The sequence below is a fragment of the Hevea brasiliensis genome, chromosome 7, assembly GCF_030052815.1.
Source record: "Hevea brasiliensis isolate MT/VB/25A 57/8 chromosome 7, ASM3005281v1, whole genome shotgun sequence".
Taxonomy (NCBI): Eukaryota; Viridiplantae; Streptophyta; class Magnoliopsida; order Malpighiales; family Euphorbiaceae; genus Hevea; species Hevea brasiliensis.
In genome coordinates, this window is record NC_079499.1 from 1,752,511 (window position 1) to 1,777,124 (window position 24,614).

Genomic DNA, 24,614 nt, shown 5'->3' on the forward strand with positions numbered 1-24,614 from the left:
AAAAATAAATCAATTGATTCGAACGGAACTGAATAAAAATAGTTAAATTCAATTTAATTTTGTTAACATTTTAATTCAGTTATGTCCCGACCCAACCTATGAGCTAGACCGGCACTAGGACCTGAGCCATCCCTAAAACCCTTGAGACTCGTAATAAACCTAACTATTCCTTAACCCAATCCTAAAGCACATATTAAGCCCAATTTCAAGAAAACAATCGCACAGAGTCAGGCCATAACATGGACCATACAACATAGAGTTTTTGGCTCATCCGACCTGTAAGCACAATATATAATAATTTGAGGAACTCAGCTCACTCTCCATATACTTATAATGTTATAAAATCAAATGGGAGCTCAGTTCCCTCATCCAATCCAATCATACATGCATCTAATAATTTTACAGATCCAACATGACATTATATTATAGACTCAATTCAAATAAAATACTTCTAACACATATAAAATTCTAGAAGTTAGTAAAATTATACAAAACATCATAGACATTAATAGATGACCTGCGAGGGAGAGAGGTAACTCCATATACTTATAATGTCATAAAATCAAATGAGAGCTCAGCTCCCTCATCCAATCCAATCATACATGCATCTAATAATTTTACAGATCCAACATGACATTATATTATAGACTCAATTCAAATAAAATACTTCTAACACATGTAAAATTCTAGAAGTTAGTAAAATTATACAAAACATCATAGACATTAATAGATGACCTGCGAGGGAGAGAGGTAAGTTAGAACTCAACAAGAAATCTCTTGTGTACTCAAAAAATAAGGTGAATAGGAGTGAGCGTTCAACTCAGAGAGTAAAATACCAAATTTAACCACAATTTCTATAGCTATCTAAAGCTGATGCATCATAAAGAGTGGAATGCAACACCATCATAAATTTTCATACAAATCATATCATAACATCAAAAAGATAATTTGGAGCACTCACGCACCCATATAATATGCAAACAATACACATATGGGAACTAATCCCCTATACAGCTTTCTTAATTCAACCTCTGCCAGCGAGTATATCTCAAGTCGGACTTTCGCTTAATAAATCAAATGCGGGGGTCAGCGAGATCATTTCGAGCTGTGCTTACCCCGACTTATTCATAAAATGATCGAGTCCCTGCGAGTCAAGCTCCAGCTGCGTCTACTCGTCCTGTTCATATCCAACACCACACACCACATGCACGCCAACACACGCACGCTGCTTCAAATTATCATAAAATAACATCCATGGCACTTCATCAATTAAGAACGCAATAATAAACGCGCTTAGTGTTTAACTACATAGATATATATTTAAAAGTGATATATGGGCATGCCTGAACATATAATAATAGTGAAATTATAATTGAAATCAATATTTTACTCACATACGTGAACTGAGGTCACTGCAGCGGCTGGGAGGAGGAGGAAGGCTGTCACGGCTCATCTGACAATTTCATTATGATTATTTAATATAGTTGATTCAATACAAGCTTAAAAAGAACCAAAGACATTCTAAGTCATGCCGAAAATTCGGCAGAGTCTCCCCTACACCTAGGATCTACCCAACCTGCAAAAAGTTCAAAATACACTTCTATATCCACAAGTCACACAACCACAACTCAATCACATCACATGACCCCTTCTGGGTCCATCTAAACAGTCAATAACCATAATTTAGAAAATTATCATTTAGTCCCTATAACTAAGTATTTTGCAAAAACTACTCAAATGAGCTCTAAAAATTCTAAAATTTTGCCCTGCGGTCTCTAACAATATTATTAAGCTAATGCAAAAGGAATTATAATTTTCTAACCGACTATGACTATTTTATAGATTTTTAATCAAAATCAGGCACTATATAATTAAGAAAAAGGAGGTTTCGAGTTTACCTATGCCAATTTTTGGGACGTGTTTGACACGTTTGAAAACGGTAGGGTAGCCTATAACATCGATCCGATTCTAAAGCTTTCCTGGTAGCCTGCCTGTCTGGCCTGAAATTACAGACTAGAGCAACTGTTGAATTTCTACGAAACCAGCGTACCTACGCGAAGCCTACAGCACAGGGGTTTGTACATAATTATTACGGAATTTATTAAGCTCATTTAAGTTCCATGAGACCCACCAAAAAATGGTGCCGAAAAAATTTGAAATGAGTATTACCGCGAAGCTCTCGCCGAGGGGAGCACTCCGGTACTCTCCGATTTTTCGTGGGGTTCACGGTTTGCGAGAAATTTAGCCCAAAAGTCAAAATGAGCTAAAACTTCCTGGACAAAAATTGAACAAATCACTTGATGAATTTTTGTACTCTTGGTGTCTATGGAAAACTCTCGAGGTGTAAATAGATTTTGGAACAAGACCCGGTCCAATTGGTAGCCAGATCTGCCAGAATCAGCCTGGGAAATTGAAGCATTGCACGCGCGTTGGGGAGCTTTTGGCGCAATTTTTAGGCGACCTGGAGACCAGCCGACTGCGAGGAAGGTCGATGGTGACGCGGGTAGGAGTGGGAAGGCAGTGGCCCGGCGGAGGGAGAGGGAGGAGAGAGAAACGGGAGGGAGGAGAGAGAAACGGGGAGAGAGAAGGAAGGAGAAGAAAATAAGAAAGGGACAGGTTCGATTTGACCGATTCGATTAGGTTCAGTTCAGTTCGATTCGGCTGGTTCTATTCAGGATACCCGAAATTGAATTTTTTACTCCGCCTTGAGATAAAAAATGAGGCCCAAAAATTTTGAAAAAATTTCATAAAACTCAGAAAAATTTGTACAGTCTAAATATATTTTTAATTTTGTCATGTGGTATTTAAATTAATTTTTAAAAATAATCAAAGTTTCACATTTTCAGAAAATCAAATCCGATTTCTAAAATTAGAAAAATTTCAAATAAATTTTTAAAATTTAAATAATATAAAATATTAATATTTACTCATAAAAAAATAATTTAAAAATTAGAGGTGTTATAAGTTAAATTTATAATTTTTTAAATTTCAATTAATTCGATTTTGACTGTTAATTCCATTTGAACCATAGACAAAAATCTACCTAAAAACATAATTTCATCATACTAACTATTATGGTTAATTATTTTTTATATTGAATATTTTATCGGAGATTTACATATTTTTATAAAATTAAATTATAAAATTTTACTTATTATCATGTTAAAAATATGGCTAAACTTTCTCTAAATTATAAAAATAGCAATAATGTTATTAACCAAAACTGAAATAACATTGATTGAGTATGAATTATACATTAATAATTGTACTAAAATCAGTAATATTTTCAATAATTATTAATAAAATGAATTTGCAATTAATGAATTTTATTTTAGATATATTTTCAATGTAAGTCTCCATAAGAATCGAATAAAAAAAAAATAATAAATTTCCTTAACAAATAAGCACCCCACGTAAAGCCCAGCCCATATGAGAAACAGTGTTCTATAAAAGGCCCAATCCACATGTCTTGGGATTAGGGTTTTGATAATTTTTTTCTAGGGGAGCAATACCTCAGAACTTCACTGGTGCAGAACCAGCGTCAGCCGCCATGGTACATCTCTCTTCTTCTCTCCTTTTGATAGTCTCCTGGTTTGGGTCTCCGAATCTCTAAATTAAACTGTGTTCTGTTTCTTTTTAGGTGAAGTACTCTAGAGAGCCTGAAAATCAAACCAAGTGTAAGTATAGGTCCTGAGCTGATTCCTTCTTTATTTTTCTGATCTATTTTTTCTTAGTCTTGATCTAGTATTGTGTTTATGCTCATTTTTGCAGCCTGCAAGGCCAGGGGCTCTGACCTCAGAGTGCATTTCAAGGTATAATTGTCAGAGCTCTTTTTCAAATTCAACTCTCTTCTACTTTTTCCCCATTTTAGTTATTGTTGTGTTTTAAGTGGAGTTATACCAGGTGGATGCATAGATTTAGTTTTGTTTTGCTAATGTTGGATTTGTGAAGTTTTTGTAACTGGTTGGTGATATTGTTATTTGGATTTGATTATTAAACCTGATGAAAAAAGCAGGGCCCCTGTTGCCTATGTCAACAGGTCTCTCGTGAACTTCAGGGAAATCACTATCATTGTTATTGGGTGAACCTGTCTTTTTTTTTTTCTTTTCTTTTCTCTTCTTTTCTTTTCTTCTTTGTGGCTGAAGGTTCAGTAAATGATGGCACACTTTTTCGACCCATGAAATTTATATATGTTATTGATTGCTGCTTGGTAATTTTGTTTGTAAGATGTGATCTCTAGTTGTGTTATTGTTGTGTTCTACAATTTTTTCGATGTTGGTGTTTTCGCTGCTAAGTCCTATGTATGATGAACTTGTTAATTTTAAGATAAAGCAATGACATCCTATCGTGGTTAGGAAAGCTAATGAAGGAGTGGGAGACTGTTTTTCTCCATCTAATTTTAACCTGATGAAAAAAGCAGTGCCTTGTTGCCTCTTGTGAACTGGGCTCTCGTAAACTTCAGGAAAATTATTATCATTGTTATTGGGTGAACCTCTGTAGTTCTCTGTGACTGAAGGTTCAGTAAATGATGGAACATTACTATAAAATAATGTAGTTGTATGATGTAACTTTGTATTTGTCTGTTACAAATGGTTTAAATACTGAAAACTCTTTTTTGGTCCTGGAATATTAGTAATTGTGTCTATGAGTTGATATTAATCAAATAGTTAAGCTGATATTCTTTTTCACCCAACTGAGAAACATCAGCATTAACTTGTACATCTTTTTATAGAATACTAGAGAGACAGCCCATGCATTGAGGAAGTTACCTTTGGCAAAGGCTAAGAGGTATTTGGAAGATGTTATGGCTCACAAACAAGCTATACCTTTCCGACGTTTCTGTGGTGGTGTGGGGCGTACTGCTCAGGCAAAGAACAGGCACTCAAATGGGCAAGGAAGGTGGCCTGCCAAATCTGCCAAGTTCATTCTTGATTTGCTCAAGAATGCTGAGAGTAATGCTGAGGTATCTACTTGATCTTCACAAGGCCCCAACATTATTGTTTCATTGTTGAAATTTGTGAATAATTTAATTGTCCTTTGTCCAGGTCAAAGGCTTGGATGTCGATAATCTTTTCATTTCTCACATCCAAGTGAATCAGGCACAGAAGCAGAGGCGTCGTACTTATAGGGCTCACGGAAGAATCAATCGTATGTTCTGATTTGAATTATTTATGTATTATATGCCTTTTTTATTTTGTTGTTTAATTGATATGAAGCTATTGTCATTTGTAGCTTACATGTCCAGCCCTTGCCACATTGAGTTGATTTTATCTGAGAAGGAAGAACCAGTGAAGAAGGAGGTAACTTGCTCATTACATGCAGCAAAATAGTATAAAAGAAGCTGAGAGCATAATAATATAAAAGAAGCAGAGAGCATAATGATATAAAAGTAGCAGAAAGCATAGTTCACTTATTCATTCCCTCATTTTCTTTGTTTGGTTTTGCAGCCTGAGACCCAACTGGCTACCAGCAAATCTAAGAAGTCTCAAGCTACTTGAAGTGCTGCTTCCGCCGGTGTGGCAACCATAATTTACCAAAGGAGCACAGCACTATTTAGTATTTGTCTTGTTTCAATCGGAGAGAATTTGGTTGCACTTCATTTAGAATGGGCAGTTATTTAGATGAATTGGAAAACTTGTTTGTTCACTTTTATCTCTGTTTAGTTGGTTGTTCTATGAGATTTTTATTGGAGATCCTATGTGGAAGTCTATCTTTGAGAGTTTTACTTGATGGTTGTGAAAAATACTATAGTTTTTGGTATTGGATTAATAACTTCCATTTTCATCCCAGACTGCTCTCTGTACATGTTCATTAGGCTAAACTGTTCAACATTCGATAATCTGCAAATGCTTCAATGAGTAAAACAGAAAGGTTATTCTTCATTGGCAATAAGCTTTGCATTTTGAGTTGCAGTTACAAAATTAGTAGATGTGTGAGTTGTTAAAAATTGTCAAATTAAGTCTTTTTACACTTAACCAAGTGCTGTATTAAAACTAAAATATTAAAAAAAAATTGTGTTGAATATATCTTTATACTCGGTTAATGTATGATATAGAAAACCGTACATGTGGCATTAATTAATAAATTATATAAAATTTTATGATTATGATATGTTAAATTTAATTTTAAATTAATCATTTAACAATTATATTTAAGAGCTGCCCGACAGCAATGAGAAACTAATTTTAATTAAGTGATATCAGAAATATTTTTAGATTGTTAGGTCTCAAATTCGACTTTTAATTAGGGTTTATTGTTTTAAAAAATAAACTTACTGGCATTTATTTGAAGCAGACATACACATTTGCTTGCAGAGTTTGAATTCATGTTTTGACCCTAATGTTCAGATCATTTTAACACCATCTATAAAGCAAATAGAATAAGAATCAAGAACGAATGAATCTGATTTAGCCGGCAACCAGATACACTTCAACGAGGCCTACGGCTCTAAAACTGGGCAACTATAAGTTGCTCAAAGGAACTCCAACAGGTTGATCAAGTTCTCGATGATCAGGCCCTGGAAATAAAAAAAAACATGACAGTATAATTTTGGTACATTGAGAGCTGGATCGACAGTGTTTAGCTGAGAAGTAGGTTTGGTGAGAGATCCAGGATTAGCAATATCGGGCCTGTGGCTGTGAGCAGGCGAGGTCAAAGGAATGCAACGAAAGTTTATGTCCCACATCGTTCAGGTAGAAATAGGGCAGGAGTACGCATTGTTATAAAAGCAGCTCTCAGAAAGAAAATTTGGTATCTTTGCGCTTGGGGCAATGACGCAGCTAATGAGGTTCTAACCGGGGCGCGTCTATTGCTGGTTGAAAACTATTTCCAAACCCCCTCTTCGGCCTGGGCTTGACCTTGGCCGTAGAGAATTTCTGGAAGGGCTCCCTTCGGGGTAAAGCCCTACAATTTCTAGTTTTAAGCATTTTTACGTAAATGACGAACAGCTTAACAATAGTAGAACAAATTAGTGATGATACATAATAATCAAGTATTAATCTATTTTCTTAATTATTATGTGTATTATTGATTATGTTAAACAAACACCCAAACACTGAATTAAATGCAGGTTAATCGCATCTTAAACACTATTATTGTAATGTCAACCTATCACTTGATTTTTCTTTATATTTAGAAATTTAATAATCATTTTTTCCTTTTGTAATTTTGGATTAATCGAGTCAATCACCTAAATGTAGCTTATTATATACTTAATATTTTATAATATTTGGTGAAGTTTATTTATAAAATTTATTTATATTATATTTTATATAAATTAAATTATTTTATAAATACAAATTTAAAAACTAATTATATTTAATTTAAACTTTATAAATTCTATTTATAACAAATCGTTAAATATAATGAAATTCATATAAAAATTATCATGTTGAATAATTAAAATAAAAGTGTTATAAATATAATAAATATATTAATTTTGATAGAATTTGTAAATAAATTTTGATATTAAAATGCCAAATATTTCATTGGACAAACGTACCCTCGGATTTCCTTCTGCATCCGGTTCCTCGTCTCCTTGTCCTTCGTTTCCTTGTTCGATTTCTCCCCTCTAATCTTCTCTCTTTCGCCGACGACACTACCAGCTCCTTCATCTCATCAAGGTTTTATACCGTCCGCCTCTCTTCGATCCTGCTCCTGGGCTCCTCTAGAGTAAGCTCTCTCTCTCTCTCTCTCTCTCTCTCTCTCTCTCTCCACTTTCATGGCATTGCTTTCCTTTTCATGCCTTATTGGATTTGTTTGTGGATGTTGTTGTAGATATATTTTGAGCCTTCTGTTTGATTCATTTCAAAGTTTCAGCTTTTGATTTATATTGATTTCCTTCGTCTTCTCCATAGATCTGATGCATCTAGGTCTGTTTGCGCGTGCTTTTTGTTTATTTCATTTAATGGATAGAAATGAGAAGAATCTGGGTTTTTAATGGATAGAAGAATCTGGGTTTTTAATGGGTCTTTGAATAGCGGCACCAATAATTACAAATATCAGAAGCATAAACATGAAATTTAGGCTATGTTAGTTTTGATGATATATTAGCTAGGAAAAGTATAAAGTCATGGCTGTGCTGTCGCTACGTTGTCAGTATATCAATGAAAGTGGATAAGGTGTAAATATCAGAAGCATGGTGGGGAATATTTGTATATTTACTTGAAAATTTTATAGTTTGTGCCTGTGCAATGGAAATTTTTTTGCTTGCTTTCTCTCTCTGTTTGGTCTTATTAGTGAGGTAAACTACTTAATTTCTCAATCTCCCTTTTTGTAGATTGAATTATCTTTTGGTCAAACTTAGTTTCTCTAGAAAAATTTGCATATATACTCCTATATTTTACTTTTAATTTCTATTCTAAATGGCAGAAGGTATGGTCTTTGATTCATCTTATAAATCAGTTGACAATGACCCCCTTGCTGATAATAACCCTTTTTGTTTTCATTAAGATGCCTACCAAAAATTGTCCAATAATTTTCTTTCTTGTTTTCTATTTTTCAATTTGTTGCGCAAATTTACACTATAATGAAAAAATATAAATTACAATCATTCATAACCCTCTAAACTATAATTTCAGTAAATTTATTTCAAATCTCACATTAATAATCATTTTGTGATTTTATAGTTTTAAATTTATTGAGTATTGATTCATACTCGAGGGCAGCAGGTAAGTAGCAGAAGTTATAACACGTCAAATGAGTATGATGTATCCGCTAGCAATGTGACACATAAGATGGTAGTGAGAAAAATACAACGCTAGTAGCTTGGAAGGAGATATGTTTCAATAAAAAGGAGACCAGGATTCTATGTTTGTGGCTAACACTACTTGATCCCATCATACATTTCCAGTATCTTATTTAACGGTCTTCATATTTTTTATTAACATGCAATAAAAGATAGAAGTAGCATACTTGCAATTTCCATATGAATCCCTGCTCTTTTTCGGACACCATATTTTCTGATTCGACGAGATCTGTGAATTCTAGGTCAGATTCCAAAACTCCACCCCCAAAATTCGATTGCCTTCACATTTCTCAATCAATAATTGATGGTGATCTAAGGTTTTCCGTTCACTATATTCTGTGGTTCTTGAATTTGGCTGCTTGTTTTTGTTTTAGATGGATTGGCAAGGGCAGAAGCTAGCTGAGCAACTGATGCAGATAATGCTGCTAGTATTTGCAGTGGTGGCCTTCACTGCTGGCTATATATTAGGATCATTTCAAACTATGATCCAAATTTATGCTGGTGGAGTGGTTCTCACTACATTGATTACTGTTCCAAATTGGCCTTGGTTTAATCGCCATCCTCTCCAATGGTTGGATCCTAGTGAAGCAGAGAAGCATCCCAAGCCTCAGCTTCAGCCTGTGAATTCGAAGAAGAAATCGGCTAAAAAGTAGGTCTTTTTATTTGAAATTGTAGTATTTGCTAGGGTCTTTTAGTTGCACAATAGAATGGAATGTTATGCTGTGAATTGGATATTACAATGAAGTTGTTTGCCATAAATTTTGAAGATTTAGACGGTGGCTAGAATTTTTATCAGTTTTCTGGACTTGTGATTTATGCTTTTTTTCTTGCTTAAGCTATTCCCCTTCGCTTCAGTGTCTCGAGGCTTCTATGCAAATATGAGGAAGGGATAGGTGATTAATATAACTTGGGAATATTTTGACTTATATGATGGTTGAAGTGTATAATTTAATGTGCACAGTGTGGGTCGATTTATGTTGGTTTCAGCTGAAGATATTGAGACTGGAGTTTGCAAATTGTGCTGTTTGAGTGTTTTGTGATTCATAATGTTCTGTTGGTTTCTTTTAATTTTTATTGAGGTGATTGTTGGGAGTGGTGGGTGGATTATAGTTATTCATATTGGAGTGTCGTACATGACAAGACTGTCTTTAAAGTGTGGCATTTGTTAACGGTGAATCTTTCTGGAATTAAAAATGAGGATTTAGGGCAATAGCACATTCTATCTGGTTTCTCCAAGTGTATGCGAATGAACAGTTAAACACGAAGCAGATGATCAACTGTGATAGATGGTGGATTAGCATAGAGAATCACAAATACTGTGTTGACATGCGACTCTATTGCTCAAATTTTTTTCTACAGGGTTATAGCATTTCTTTACTTCTGTTTATTCTCATTTGGTGTAATTTTGAAGGTGAATGTATATAATATACATATTCCTCGAAGTGATTGCTATAGAGTTGACACTTGGTTGAAATCTCAAACTTTGAATGCTGGTGAGCTTCCAAATTATTCCCTGCAGTTTTTACTAGGGCTGTTACGTCTGTAGATTTTATTCCCTGAAATATTCTAAGTGAGGCTATGGGTAAAGAGAATTATAAAATAAGACGGTGTTTGCAATGTAGGATGTGGTTTTCACCTTTGTCCAGCCAATATGTGAGGGACAAGTTCTTTCTTGCTATTTGTTGCCCTAGTTCTCCAGAATTTGCCACCACTTATAAAGGAGAAATGCCATTTTCCTGCAATTCACACGATCCTTTTGAGTTCAAGACACCATCAAAGGCCAAACCTATACCACCAAGGCCGTTGGGTTTATGCTATTAGACAATAATGATCTTTAACAGTACGAGTAATGTTCACATGAAAGAAAACTAGCTTCGTTCAATGAAAACAGAAACAGAAGAGAGAGACGTTCTCCAAGGACCTGAATAATGTTCATAAACCTTTTTATATACTCGCGAAGATAACAATTCAATTACCCAGTTCCTTAGGTGGGCTGCCTGTCTGTGTAAAGCAACATTACCGGCACAACCTCTGTATTAACAGTCAAGCTCGACAATAGCATCATTCATTTTAGCTGTCAATGATGGAATGGCGTCAAGCTGAGTAGCCTCAGTTTCTGATCTGTGTAATGAGAACGTGGGTCCAAAAACTAATTATTTAACAGTAACTCGGTCATTTTTAAAAATTCCTATTGAATTTCATTCCTTAGCGCCCTTAAGATGGGATCATTTTCCTCATGTAGTAAGTTGTCGTCATCATCCAGTTCATCCAACTTATCCAGTATTGATTGGTTGATCCTTTTGCGAGACTGTCTTCTATGCTTCTTGGGCTCCAAACGAGGTTCCGCTTGCTGGACACCCATATCTCCAGCCCTGTACCTGCAGAGTGGCACATTCAGAATTCAGTGATCATATTTGGAGTATCTGCAAAGTTGGGAAAATGTGCTAATGAAAACTAAACCACATATGGATTACAAGCTCAAGTAGTGGCGTTAATCCCGTTTAATCTGGGATGAAAGGTCTTATGATAATCAAATATATGTTCTTGGAATTATAGAAGGTACGGGCAAAAAGTGAGTACAAATCAGTTATTATCAGGTGTTCTGACATCTATGGAATCTATGGCAGCGGCATTGGCTAGCTTCTGCTCTCCTGATAATCACACTATCAGACACTATTTTTCCATTAAATTAATATATCAATGTTATGAAAATTATGTCTAAGTCGAAGGTAATAAAACAACTAATTTCCGATCATTACTTAAATATTTGTACGTTATGAGGCTCATTATAAACAATATGCACTAAAGAAGATTGTCTGAAACCAGAAATGCTATGAATTTTACTGCCAAGAGGGAAGCATTCAAGATAAAGCCTGAATCATACACTTCTAGTTTAATTTGACGTACCTTACATCAGCCTCCTTTTTGGTTCCATAAGTCCTCAATTGAAATTCCTCCCTGATTCTGATCTCATCAAGAAGTTGAAAATAGAAGGAATATCTTTCCCAATCCCCTTTCACAATGCATCCAGGCTCACCAAGATGTAAGCAATCATTGAATGCACATTTAGCAGGTCTTCTAGCACTAAGCATTTTACGGATCTGAAGCGAAGATATCACTTGAAATGAGTTGTAAACCCAGTAAAATTCAGTTAAATAGTTCAATGAAGCATCTGAAATTGATTCAGATGACAACTCACACCTCAGGGAATGCCAGTGCAAGAAAGTGCTTTGTTACTTTAAGCAAACTAGGCTGGTTAAACCCAGGAGTATCAGCAAGATACCCTCCTCCAGATAGTGGAAGCAAAGAAACATTACAGGTGGTATGCTTCCCTCTGCCACTTCTAGTTGAAACTTCCCCAACACGTTGTTCCTCAAACCACTTACTTCCAATTATCTGGTAAAGGCACATGATCAATGAGAAACTGTATGACACATTATACATAAAAGAAAACAAAGAAAGATGAAGATGAAAAGCAGAGAGACCAAACCCACAGGGTCAAACCAATTATCCACTTCTGCAGCATCATAAGCACGGGGATTGTTTCTCAGAGCATTAATCAGGGTAGATTTCCCAACTCCACTAGGACCCACAATCACTGTAGTCTGATCCCTCAAAATAAATGCAAGAGAATCAAGTCCTCGCTTGGATTCAACACTACAAAACACTGGTTCATAGCCCCAGCTCCGCAGTCTAGATTTCCATTCAACCAATATCTACACAAGCCAAACAAAATTCACAATCAATGGACTTGAATTGAAGAATGAAAACGGAACAAATTTTACTGTTGGATATGATTTCTTTGGTTAAGGGAGATTACAAAGCTATGCAGGTCATCGTCTGCACAATAAGAGTAGATTCATAAGAAAACTTATAGAAATCAGCTACACCTGATCTATGTAGTTATGCCACACGGTGATGACAAAATAAGGCAAGGTCAGGTAATGTCAGAGAAGTTATATCCTGCTAATAAGAGCATAACTTCAGATATCATGTACAGTTCAGAACTCAGGCAAGTAACAACATTATTTTTCTTTTTATTGTCCATTGAGCTACCAAAGGAATAGCTAACCTCCATTCCTTCCCCCATAAACACCCCATCCACTTATCAGAGTTTGATCTTGAGACCTACTAATGAAGATCCTATACCTTTGCAGCTGCGGTCGGAGTAGAAGCAGAAACTCATTGTTATTTACCAGAAAGTCAGCACCACTATGAATGCAGCATCTTACACATTGAAAATTTTTTTGGCTCCATGTTCATAACAAACTAAAAGAAGGTCAAGTAACTGTCCTGCCATTATATGCTGCTGCAAGCGACTACATTAAACGTCAAGCAAAAGTGCTTCAAGAAACAAGCTCGCATCACCTCAGATATTAATCTATTTCATGTGTAATGCAAAAGCAAGGCAAGTAATAACATGATTAACCAATCGGCAATCGCAAGCATCCACCATGATTATTCTCATAGTTATTTGCCAAACATTTATTCTACATATACACACAGCTGCTTCAGCATCCAAAATTACACATATTAAAGGGGAAAAAATGCATCCAAATTGATTGATACAATAGTTTAAAGCGTGAACTAACCAGGATGCACAAAAAGGAGTCGGAGAACTATTAAGAGCACTAGAAATGCTAACCTCTTCATCTACAAGCTCCGATTTATTTAAAGCGAGCGTGAACGGAATGCCAGTGGACTCAGCCTCGACCAAAAACCTTGTGAGCGTGAATGGCTCAAGCTTCGGCTGCTCCATGGAGAAAAGCACCAACAAGTGATCCACATTAGCCACCGGAGGGTCCAAAATCTCCGATCTTCGTTGGAACACATTCTCGATCATGCCCCTTCGGTCCACCCAATCTATGGACCCTACCACTACCTTGTCCCCTACCAGCACCCTCCTCTTTATCTTCTTCAACACCGCCCTCACCACACACAGCAACTCAACACCAATTTTACCCTCATCGGAGCTACTACTAGAAGATTCCTCTTCGCTTTTCTGGAAGGTGCTAGAAAGCTCTGAGTAGGAAGGGAGTGATTGGACGATAACGCGCATGAAGTTTGCTTGGGCGGCAGCGACAGTGCCGATAGCTTGGGAATCGGAGAGGTCAGCTTTGTCCTCCAAAGAGAGTATTGGCGCCAGGGAGGAATATTCCATGAAGGTATGCTTGGCTATGAGGAGATTCTTGTCCAGTTGGGGTTTTCCAGAGACATTGTTGGGGTTCTTTTGTTGTTGATGTTGCTTGGCTGCGGCTATGGAGAGGTGGCGAAAGGTGGTGATGTGGCGGACGAGGTTGCTGACCGCGGGGGTTCGGTGGAGGAAGAGAGAGATTGAAGCGATCGGCATAAGCAGTGAGAAATAGAAAGGTAACAGAAATGACTCCTGCTTGGTGTTCAAAATGGTAATTTTGCAGGAGATGGTTACCAATATTAGATAAAGTCACAAGTGGAGCATCGTATGCGTTTTCCTACTGGAGCAGTAGAGGAATTTTGAGTGTCCGGTGGCTTCGCGTGTGAGGAGAGGAATCACGAATATTGGGTGTTAGACTTACAGCCGATAACTGTTAGGGTGCATGGTATCACAAGGAATGCTAACGTCACAAGGAAGAATATGGTACTTTCATTATTGATGGAGCGGGGCAACAATGCTACTACCCTAACTCGAGGATGATATGAAGAATATGTATGAAAACATATGTAAATTGATATAAAGATACATAAGAAAATCATAAAATTTATATGAGAAAATTATACATGATGAATGATATGAAGAGGCACAAAATGTTTAGGAAAGTTTTGTTCAACAAGAGGCAAAAGATGACAGGAGGTATTTGGGATAAATCAATGAAGACATCGGTTGTTTAAATGGGAGATAATGTAAGGAGGACAGTGCGTTACCCCAAGAAAATTGACCAAATCTAATCAAGTTGTAGGCCTATGAAATGATTAAAGGGTATAATTGATGAAAAATAGAAGTTTGACAAACACTTTTATAAATATGGAAGAGTATAGGGGGGTGTGACAACTGAGACATATTGACGTCTCCTCCTACTAAGTGTCACTTTGTTCCAAATACTCTTTAGGTGGTGTGAATAATTGGCCACTAGTGAGCACAATCTGGCCCAGCTAGTTGCTATGTTTAGTGTAAAGCTCTCTACCATCCCTAGGGTCACTGACGCAAGGGCGTGATTCTAAGTGAGCTCCCTACGTACTCATTGTAATAGGTAGCAGACATCGTGCTCTAGTGAAAGAGGAGCTCGGTGTCTCTATGAAGAATGAGCTTCATGGACACTACAAGGCCGATGGGCTTGTAGTGCACGAATCTTCTAGGTCCGAGGTTTCTATCTAGGGCCTACGATTCTACTCGGTATGGGGGAACAAATATTATACATTGACTTGGGTTCAACCTTACGGTCGGATGATGCTAATAGTATGCTTATAGATGTACACGATGAGAGTGATATCATGCTACAATAAATATTAAATACTCAATTATCGGGCTAAATACGTGGAAGACCCTCGATAAGAGTATTTGAGATCCTCTAAAAGGGAAGAAGTCCTTGAATATGAGTTGACTGACCTAAATTGGGAGGAATTTTAGGCGCTGTCTGGAACTACTTTCCAGACAGAGAAGTGACCCCGTGACATATAGCAGTTGCTAGGAATGACAAGTATCTTTTAATTTTAAATGAAAAATTAATTCAATCGATTTAATTTAATTTAATTTAATCATTATTTTAAAATTTTTAATTTTTTAAATCTAATTTATTAACTCAGTAAAATAATTGATGAGCTTAATGTCTCGCTACAATATTTATTTTCATTGCCTTTATCCATTAAAATAAGATGTCTACTCTCTCATACTTTCATCTTGTCTCTATAGCTCGCCGTTCTAAGCTTTCAACTTGACTTTATTCCTCGTATCTTAATTTTCTTTCGCCTCGCACTTAGCTCTGCGCTTTCTTTCCAATTTCAATTTTTCAATCAACAGTAATTACACATCATCATCGAGTCATTGCAATGTGTCGCGAACAGGATTCACGCTTTCATTAGTGCCTTGAATGCATTCATGGGATAACATTTTAATATTGAGAGATTATTTATCTCTTATAATTAATTATATAATATTTATTTTTTATATTATAAAAAAATAATTAATTTTTTTATAAAATAAAGAATACTACTTTTATATATACGATAAATATCTTTCTTAAATTTTGATAATTTGATCATCACACACTAACTTTCAATCTCTATAATCATTTATACTTCGATTGAAAATTTTGATAACACTTTAAATTTTTATTTTATATATCAAAAATTTTAATTTTTATTTATATATTAAATATAAAATTATTTAGTTAACAAATGATATTAATATACACATAAAAATAAGTGAAGATGACTATATATAAAAATACTAATATACCTTTTAACAATATTATTAATATGGTTAAAAATTAATTTAAGAACAAGAATGATATGATGGATATGTAATAAAAAATATATTAAAAATGTTAAAAAATAAATATTAATATTTGTCAACATTCATATGATCAATAATTTAAAAATTTATTTAATAATAATATATTAATTATAAAAACAAAAATATAATTAAAATACTAAAATTAAAGTTGACAGATAATAATAAAATAACTTCAAAATTAAGATTTTATAAGTTTGTATAACCATTTGTATATAGGCTTTGGTTGGCTGTGCGTGCTTAGAATTATTTGGGTCAGAGTCCAATAGATGCTATTGCATTAACAAATGGCCCTATTCGGTGATGAGACTTTATATATATATATTATTATAATGAAAATTCACTTTTTTATGAGAAAGAGAAAATATATTTTGTGTAAATTAAAAGTATTTTATAATTTTATATATATATGAGATTATTAGATACACTCAGTGTATATATATTATCTTTGATAATTTTATGAGATTTATCTTTTATATTATAATAAGTGTCTATTTATTTATAAAGAAGATAATACTATTTTTATGTGCACTAAAAATATTATTTGAAAAGTCTTGAGTCTATTTTGTATAGGAATAATTCATTAATAGTTTAGTATATATCAAATAAATCCTTGTTTTATGGAAATCTAATAAATCTTGACAAGTACATGACAATTTGCGAATATCCAAATTCCAAAGTACATGTACACTTAAAAAATGAAATTGCAACCATTAATGTATACCAAATCTAACTGTGCAAATAATGGAAAGTACATAGATATTGGGTACAGCCTTAACAAATATTTATTTAAGAAAAAATGTTATTTAAATTTAATTCAATGTAAAAGATATAAAATATACAACAAATTTATAAATAAAATAAATAAAATTTATATATTTATATTTTAAAATTATAATAAATCAAAATTAGCATAACTATTTTTTTTATTCTATTTGTATTGAATCAAAACATAAAAAAAATTATGAAAATTTGTTTAATTATTTTAGAGTTTTTATAATGAAAATATATTAAATTTAATTTTAATTAATTTTAATAATTTAAATTATTAAATTTAAAAGAATATTGTTATCAACAGGATTAGGTTCGGCTGGCAATTTGGCTGGAACAAATTAGTTTCTTATTCTCTACATTACAGGCGAAATGGTATTATTAGTAGTAGTTAATTGTGGGCAAGCTCCACTCTTTACTTTTTTAATGAACAACTACGTGGGAAAATATGAGCCATTCATCGAAGGAAGGCCTTGTTTTATATATTAATGGTCATTTAAGTTGCGTAATGCAGCTGGTGCCCATTGCTTTTAGCTTAAAAAATATTACTATTATATATATATATATATATTAAAATTATCCAAATAGTATTTTTAAAAATTTTAATAATTATAATTAGTTATATATTATTTTTTTGATAATTTATTATTCTGTATAAAATATAAATATATAATTATTTTATTATATAATTTTTCCCAACTAGGCTAATAAAAAATCCAAGCCTCCATTCACATTGACCGACCTTGCGGGTCCCATACGGATTCAAGTAGCCCATTCCGCCGTCAACACCGCACTTGACCCAACAAGGTAACTACCACCACCATAGTCAAATTAAATAACAATTAAAAAGGACCTTATCAAAGCCAGAAGTGCCACAATTCTTCGCTAAAATTATGTCCAACGCCACTTCCCATATGAGAATTTTGCAAATAATTGAATCTCATTATAGTCCTTGTGGAATTTTGCTAAAAAATTTTACTATCTCTTCCGTGTTTATCTATGATTAAAGAAGGAATTAAATTATTTAAATTATAATAAAATATTTTTTAATTTAATTAAATTATTATTTATTTTATTTAATTTTAAAAAATTAATATAATTTTTTAAAAATTATATAAATAATTATTGTGTTATATAAAAATAGGATAAAGTTGAAAAAAAATTAATATTTCTTAATATTTTTAAAATAATAAATAATTATGAAAAAAAATTTCTTAAAAAAATAAATAAAAATAAATGAAGAAAGTAGTTGATATTATTTTATTTATACTCTCTTTGTCTCGTTTTAATATATTATTTAATTTTTTTATATATTAATTAATTTTTTAATTTTACTCTTATTTATTATTATTTTTAACGTGTTTACCTTCTTTTTTTACATTCTAATAATATTATAATGATATTTTAATTAATTATTAATAAAAACTAACATAGTAAATAAAAATAAAAAATATACATCAATTTAAAATTTTTTAAAAGTTAAAAAATATTTTATTTAATTTATAAATTTCAATTAATAATAAAAAGTGTTGGTGGCATGTCACATCTAACTGCCACTTGCCACAAAAGATTTGGAACCCAGATCCTCATTTCTCAGTCACCAACAGTAGACAAACCTAGAAATAGTAGGGGTTGGGCCACACCACTCGCCAGGCACTTCTTTCTGATTTTTTTGTCACTGAAAATCAATTTATTTAAAAAAAAAAAGTCGTACTTGGCAATCATTAGTAAACTATGAGATTGTTTGATTTATTTTATATGTCAATTAAATTTATTTAGAAATAAAAGTTTATGGTTGTATTATTATTTAATTTAATTTAATTTATAAATTTAAAAAATTATTTAAAATAAATTAAAAATAATAAATATTTATTTATAATTTATTTATTTATTTTAAAATTATTATTTAATAAAAAATTAAATTATCTTAATTATTTTTAAAAATATGAAAAAAATTTATATAATCTTAATAATTTTTAAAAATATTAATATTATCTTATTTTAAACATCACAACACCCAATTATATATCTTTTTATTATTTTAATAAATTAAATTACTTTCAATTATATTTTAATTAAACACTTAACTTATTTAAAATTAATTTTTAAGTAATTTTATTAAATAATTATTTATTTATTTTTCAATTAATTTACAACTTAAAAAATAATTTTAAATAAAAAATTAAAAATAAGTAATTAAATTAAATATCCTTATATATCTCAGTTTACCTTTTTTTTTTTTATGCAATTAACCTCCAATAAAACAGAAATTATCTAAAACCATTGCTTGATTTCATTAGCCAACAACTACTGTGATGCATACGAGTGAATATATAATTATCTTCTGATATGCCTTTCCACAAGAAAAATATTTTATAATTCCTTATTTTTAAAATTTTAGATCGAACTAGAAAAAAGAATCCTTATAAATAGCCATTAATTAGATTTCACAGGAGAATAATAATTTTAGATATTAAATTATTATATATTTTTAAAAGTTTGAAATAGACGTAGTTGATGGACTGAATTGAAAGAGAATATCAGAAATTCAGTTTCAAGATTATAAAAATTCAAGAGATTGAAACCAAAATTGTAGAGCTATAAAGTTCATCGTGATTTCAATTCTAATTTAATGTTGATTTAATTAAAACTAATGATTGAATTTTATTTAAAATTTTTATTTTCTTAAAAAAAAATCTATTTTAATTAGACACTAAATCAATTATTTTAATTTTTTAATTTAATTTAAATTAATTTAAATCGATTTAATTAAAATCAAATATGATTATTTTAATTTATTTTTATTAATTACATTTGAATTTTATATAAAAATTAAGGAAATAATTTAATAACTTTAATTTTATAAAAATATATTAATACTTGATTAAATTATTATTTATTATACTTAATTTTTTATTATATAAATATTTATTATATTTAATAATAAAAAGTAAAATTAAAAAAAAAATATAAATATAATAAATAAAATAAATAAAAAAATAATATTTAATCACGGTAACCATCACGGTAGTTTTTCGGATCGAGAAAGAGGTTAACTATTGTAAAATGAAAAAGGAAAATATTAGGGAACGAGGTGTGCTATATTCAAACACAATTATTATAACATATCCCAATATTCTATTTTTCATTCAGATAATAAAAAATGCCATAATTAAAAAAAAAGGAAAGAATTGCTTCCTATTACTTTATATCAGGAATACAATAGAACATGGTCATCTCTTTCCTTTATTAACGGATGTGAAGAAATCTGATCCTGACGTGGTTTCTCCCTGTCTGTTTTATCCTAAAAACTGCCCAATTTCGCTCTCTCTATATCTATCCATCCTCATTTCACGCTTCTCTAACATCAAATCTCTCTCTTTATATCTCCCTGGAACATACCCTCTTCTCCAGGCTAATTTCATTTTCCTTTTTCAGGTAAAACCTCTCTCAATCACTCTGTTTTCTAGATTTCTTCTTAATAACAAGCTTAGATCTAGCGGCATTTCCTCATCCAATACTTTTTTCTTCTGGGATCATTTCTAATTTTCTTGTGCTTCCTTAACTCTTCCTGTTTCCAGAAATATTTCTTTCTTGCCGGTTTTTGGGTAGATTGTTTGTTTCTTGCTTGTGCTAATTTTTATGAAGGCAACATGATAAATTTTTACGTCATTTTCAGCTTCTACCATGTTATTGGCATATAAATTGCAGATTTCTTTTTTGTTTTTAATTACTGGGATTGTTCTGTTGGTAAGTTTTTTTATTCTCCAATAAGTATAATATGGTTTTTTTCTTTGATTTGCATTTTTCAAAGCTGTTTTAGCTCTATTGTACTGGGATGCTTCCGTTTTGCTTGGATGATCTCTCTGTTATTCTTTTTGTGGTTTAGAGTTTCGATTCTTTTATTGCCTTGTAATTTGCTTTGCATGTATCCTGTAGTACAAGATCTACCATTTTTCATGTTCTGATATGGATCTGTTAGCTGTAAGTTTTTCATTATTGTATTTGGTGAATTGTTTATTGGTTTCTGATCTGGTTACCTAAACATATTTTTTGAGGGACTTGGAAAAGGATTATTATTATTATTATTATTATTATTATTATTATTATTATTATTATTATTATTATTTTAAATTCATTCGAATCCTTGTCTTATAAAGACTTAAAAATTTTTATTTAGCTCTCTCTCTTATGTGGGGACAAAGAAGGGTTTGGGGGGGTTGGAGAGGGGGGAGGGGGGGTGTTTAGGATTAGACTTTTCTGGCTGTTTTTACCTGTTAATTTGGCCTTCTTGCTGTGTCAATGTATATTTGGTAGTCTGGGTAGGTGAACTCAAGATTTATGCTTTCAAAAGTTACCTGAGAGTGTGGTAAGTTCTATGCAATGTTAGTTGTGTCCATTTCATTTGTTTAACTTTTGAAATGAAGTTGTACTTATTTGTTATGGATAATGGGTGATATAATGCTCAAAATTAAGTACTGCTGTTTAGTGTATATTGCTTCTTTTTTTTTTTCTTATTTTATTTGTTTTGCCATTACAAAATCCAAGAAACATTTATGTGCTGCCTAGTAGAAACTATTGCCACATGTGGATGGACTTTCTTATCAGCCTCAAAAATGAATTAACAAATAGAATTGCTATTGCTCCTGTCATGATCGTTCGTATCTTTAATTGTTCAAAGTTCATGTTTTTTAGTTTTAGAATTAACTTATGTTCCTTTCATATGATTGGGCAGCAAGACATCAACTTCAATGGAGATGGAAGTCACTGGGGGCTGAGACTTGCTAAATTCTATGGCCTTGACTGGTATGTGTTTGTGTGTGTGTTTTAGGAGGAGTGTTGGATGGGCCTTTGATGGATAAATGTTGGTTACTTTAGTATTTGTGTTAATTTAGTGCTATTATGTGTAGAAATTTGGGCAATGTGTGGAGCAAGAGACTATTTCAGAGGCTTACCGAACACCCTGAATAAAACAATTAAAAGAAACTACTTTAAGAGCAGAATTTCTGGAATGGAATATGAATCAGACTGGACAAGACACAGAAAAACATCAGCATTTACTGCTCAAGCAATTCGATCTGCAACATCTTTTATGCCTTGGTCTTGTAAAATTCCTATAGGTGATGGTTATCATGAGTTTCTTTAATCAAAATCTGTCATTTGAAAGCACTGATACATTCTAGGGAGATATAGTAGATTGAATACAGTAATCATCTACATCTCTCTTGATTTTCTGAAAATGCCGGGTATTGTGAGTGGCAAGAAGAGATTGACAGAGACAGATATTTGTCTCTCCAATTCACTCACCCAAGATATGTCAACTTGTTCAAAGAGCAACCTTCTATTAGCTTCTCAGGTTGCCGAAGATATTGACAGTCCCATTCTACCGGGGCTGCCTGATGATGTGGCAAAGTATTGTCTCGCACTTGTCCCTCGGCCCTATTTCCCAGCTATGGGGGCTGTATGCAAGAAATGGAGATCAATTATTAGAAGCAAAGAATTCCTTGTGGTGCGAAAATTGGGTGGTTTGCTTGAGGAATGGCTATATGTCCTGACTATGGATTCTGAAGGAAAGGAAAGCCACTGGGAAGTTTTGGATTGCTTGGGACACAGACGTCAGCTTCTTCTACCAATGCCTGGTCCTGTGAAGGCTGGCTTTGGGGTGGTTGTTCTAAATGGAAAGCTTCTTGTCATGGCTGGCTATTCAGTTATTGATGGGACTGGCTCTGCCTGTGCAGATGTTTATGAATATGATTCCTGCCTCAATAGGTATGTTTTCCGTACAAACATGGAATTTTCTGTTTGTGACTCTGTGTTTTGATTTCACCTTCCAGCTTTTCCCTAGCTAAATTTTTTTTGTTGTTCCTGGTTATAACCTTACCTAGTGGATGTTGTTATTTTGCTAGTTGGGGGTGTGGTGGGGTGGGGTTGTTGGGGTGGTTGGAGGCTGGGAAGAAGTCTGTTTTCTAACAATTATGTTTCTATTGATTCTTTGATTCTTTATGGCTACTTTAAAAACTTTATTCTCACTATAGATCAACATTAAGGTGTTGATTTTATTCAATCTTGGATACATTATTTGGAACTTGTCTAGCCAACTAATCAGTTGCATGATTTACAATTTTAGAGAACCTGTTTGTTGAATAGTTAGGAATGAACTAACCTACTCTATGTTGTTCCAGTCTTTGGAACTAACTTTAGAACAAGAAAATTGTTATTATTAATGTCTGGGTTTCTCTTGAGTAGGGTTTGATCTGGCCTACTATCCAATTGACAACACTGAGTGCCATTTTTTTTATTTTTGGATTCTTCATATTCTCACTTGTTATGCAACATGGCCTTTGTAATTGCAGTTGGAGCAAATTGTCAAATATGAATGTTGCACGCTATGATTTTGCATGTGCAGAGGTTGATGGCAGAGTTTATGCTGTTGGGGGCTATGGAATAGATGGTGATAGTCTCTCAAGTGCTGAGATGTATGATCCTGATACTGAAAAGTGGACCCTGATAGAGAGTCTTCGCCGCCCAAGGTGGGGCTGTTTCGCTTGCGGCTTTGAGGGAAAACTTTATGTCATGGGAGGAAGGTCAAGCTTCACTATTGGCAATTCAAAATTTGTTGATGTGTACAATCCTGAGAGGCACACATGGAGTGAGATTAAGAATGGTTGTGTCATGGTTACTGCTCATGCTGTGCTGGAAAAAAAGCTTTTCTGTATGGAATGGAAGAATCAGCGGAAGCTAGCCATATTCAACCCAGAGGACAATTCATGGAAAATGGTACCTGTTCCATTGACTGGGAGCTCAAGTATTGGTTTTCGGTTTGGAATACTTGATGGGAGACTTTTATTGTTCTCGTTGGAGGAAGTGCCAGGATATCGAACTCTGTTGTATGATCCTAAAGCTTCCCCAGGGTCAGAGTGGCAGACTTCTGAAATAAAGCCATCTGGATTGTGCTTGTGCAGTGTGACCATCAAGGCATGAAATGCTGCATTGTCTGAGACTACAAGATTTTATTAGAAGTCTGGAATGTATCTGTACATTTACTGGATATCTTTGTATTAGTGGAATGTCTCTCTACTTTTGATTGGATTGCACCGACTTCTGGATTTCAGTTTCATTTGTTGTTATCACTGTGCACTTGTTGTTGCTATGCCTATGAATCTCTTGCTACATTACATGTATCAGAATCAATAACTGTAGTTGTCACTGTACACTTGTTGTTGCTATGCCTATGGATCTCTTGCTACATTTTTCCTTGCCTCTCAACTATGACATGTATCATTCTCATTAAGGCAGTAATGTGTTTATTCTAGTGTTTATTTTTTTTGGCTCAAGGGTTCTTGCAGAGTACCGGGCACATGAAGTGTATCGGCTTTGTACCAGAACCTGAACTTGCCACTGTGATTGTTGCTTTTTGAGATGGTATCCCTTCAGTGGTCTCAAATGAATGGCTAGCTTTCACATTAAGGAGGCAGGAAGCCAAGGATATCAACAATCAAAATGACAATTAAACGCAGCCAAGAATACCTCTTGCCACTGGCATTTTGGAGGTGAACACTTCGTATTCTTACAATTTTCTTAATGAGATGGTTATATTTCTCGGTTTATTTA

General features: G+C 33.2%; 4 protein-coding genes and 3 non-coding genes across 7 annotated transcripts; 6 read left to right on the forward strand and 1 right to left on the reverse strand.

The window, feature by feature from the left end:
* Window positions 1-3,436: 3,436 nt before the first annotated feature.
* Window positions 3,437-5,789, forward strand: LOC110638163 (60S ribosomal protein L17-2). The gene is made up of 7 exons (XM_021788617.2): window positions 3,437-3,553; window positions 3,641-3,677; window positions 3,772-3,812; window positions 4,733-4,963; window positions 5,046-5,148; window positions 5,233-5,300; window positions 5,448-5,789. Exons 1-7 carry the CDS (start codon window positions 3,551-3,553, stop codon window positions 5,496-5,498), a joined length of 534 nt encoding a protein of 177 aa, XP_021644309.1. The 5' UTR covers window positions 3,437-3,550; the 3' UTR covers window positions 5,499-5,789.
* LOC131181929 (small nucleolar RNA snoR74) lies at window positions 4,006-4,168 on the forward strand. Its single transcript, XR_009150401.1, has one exon. It is a non-coding gene; the product is annotated as a small nucleolar RNA snoR74 (small nucleolar RNA).
* LOC131181928 (small nucleolar RNA snoR74) lies at window positions 4,411-4,539 on the forward strand. The gene has a single exon (XR_009150400.1). It is a non-coding gene; the product is annotated as a small nucleolar RNA snoR74 (small nucleolar RNA).
* A 963-nt stretch (window positions 5,790-6,752) lies between the features above and the next one.
* On the forward strand, window positions 6,753-6,903 carry LOC131181950 (U4 spliceosomal RNA). The gene has a single exon (XR_009150420.1). It is a non-coding gene; the product is annotated as a U4 spliceosomal RNA (small nuclear RNA).
* Window positions 6,904-7,403: 500 nt separating this feature from the next.
* On the forward strand, window positions 7,404-9,541 carry LOC110638134 (signal peptidase complex subunit 1). The gene is made up of 2 exons (XM_058149603.1): window positions 7,404-7,671; window positions 9,121-9,541. Exon 2 carries the CDS (start codon window positions 9,121-9,123, stop codon window positions 9,397-9,399), a length of 279 nt encoding a protein of 92 aa, XP_058005586.1. The 5' UTR covers window positions 7,404-7,671; the 3' UTR covers window positions 9,400-9,541.
* A 1,123-nt stretch (window positions 9,542-10,664) lies between these two features.
* Window positions 10,665-14,239, reverse strand: LOC110638133 (small ribosomal subunit biogenesis GTPase RsgA 1, mitochondrial). Its single transcript, XM_021788577.2, has 5 exons — window positions 13,392-14,239; window positions 12,241-12,462; window positions 11,948-12,142; window positions 11,654-11,847; window positions 10,665-11,124 (listed from the first exon to the last, which is right to left on the reverse strand). The coding sequence occupies exons 1-5, from the start codon at window positions 14,094-14,096 to the stop codon at window positions 10,935-10,937; spliced, it is 1,506 nt and encodes a 501-aa protein (XP_021644269.2). The 5' UTR covers window positions 14,097-14,239; the 3' UTR covers window positions 10,665-10,934.
* Window positions 14,240-20,227: 5,988 nt separating this feature from the next.
* Window positions 20,228-24,251, forward strand: LOC110640494 (F-box/kelch-repeat protein At1g67480). The gene is made up of 4 exons (XM_021791815.2): window positions 20,228-20,441; window positions 21,739-21,809; window positions 21,914-22,772; window positions 23,357-24,251. The coding sequence occupies exons 3-4, from the start codon at window positions 22,243-22,245 to the stop codon at window positions 23,982-23,984; spliced, it is 1,158 nt and encodes a 385-aa protein (XP_021647507.1). The 5' UTR covers window positions 20,228-20,441; window positions 21,739-21,809; window positions 21,914-22,242; the 3' UTR covers window positions 23,985-24,251.
* The last annotated feature ends 363 nt before the right edge of the window (window positions 24,252-24,614 follow it).

Bases quoted from the DNA above. Each gene is read 5' to 3' on its own strand.
- LOC110638163 (XM_021788617.2), top strand. The intron at 3,813-4,732 runs GTATAATTGTCA...ATCTTTTTATAG, and splicing joins ACCTCAGAGTGCATTTCAAG to AATACTAGAGAGACAGCCCA. The intron at 5,149-5,232 runs GTATGTTCTGAT...TGTCATTTGTAG, and splicing joins GGCTCACGGAAGAATCAATC to CTTACATGTCCAGCCCTTGC.
- LOC110638134 (XM_058149603.1), top strand. From the start codon at position 9,121: ATGGATTGGCAAGGGCAGAAGCTAGCTGAGCAACTGATGCAGATAATG.
- LOC110638133 (XM_021788577.2), bottom strand. From the start codon at position 14,096: ATGCCGATCGCTTCAATCTCTCTCTTCCTCCACCGAACCCCCGCGGTC. The intron at 11,848-11,947 runs GTGTGAGTTGTC...TCTTCGCTTCAG, and splicing joins TTGCACTGGCATTCCCTGAG to ATCCGTAAAATGCTTAGTGC. The intron at 11,125-11,653 runs GTACGTCAAATT...GCCACTCTGCAG, and splicing joins AAAAAGGAGGCTGATGTAAG to GTACAGGGCTGGAGATATGG.
- LOC110640494 (XM_021791815.2), top strand. From the start codon at position 22,243: ATGCCGGGTATTGTGAGTGGCAAGAAGAGATTGACAGAGACAGATATT. The intron at 22,773-23,356 runs GTATGTTTTCCG...TTGTAATTGCAG, and splicing joins TATGATTCCTGCCTCAATAG to TTGGAGCAAATTGTCAAATA.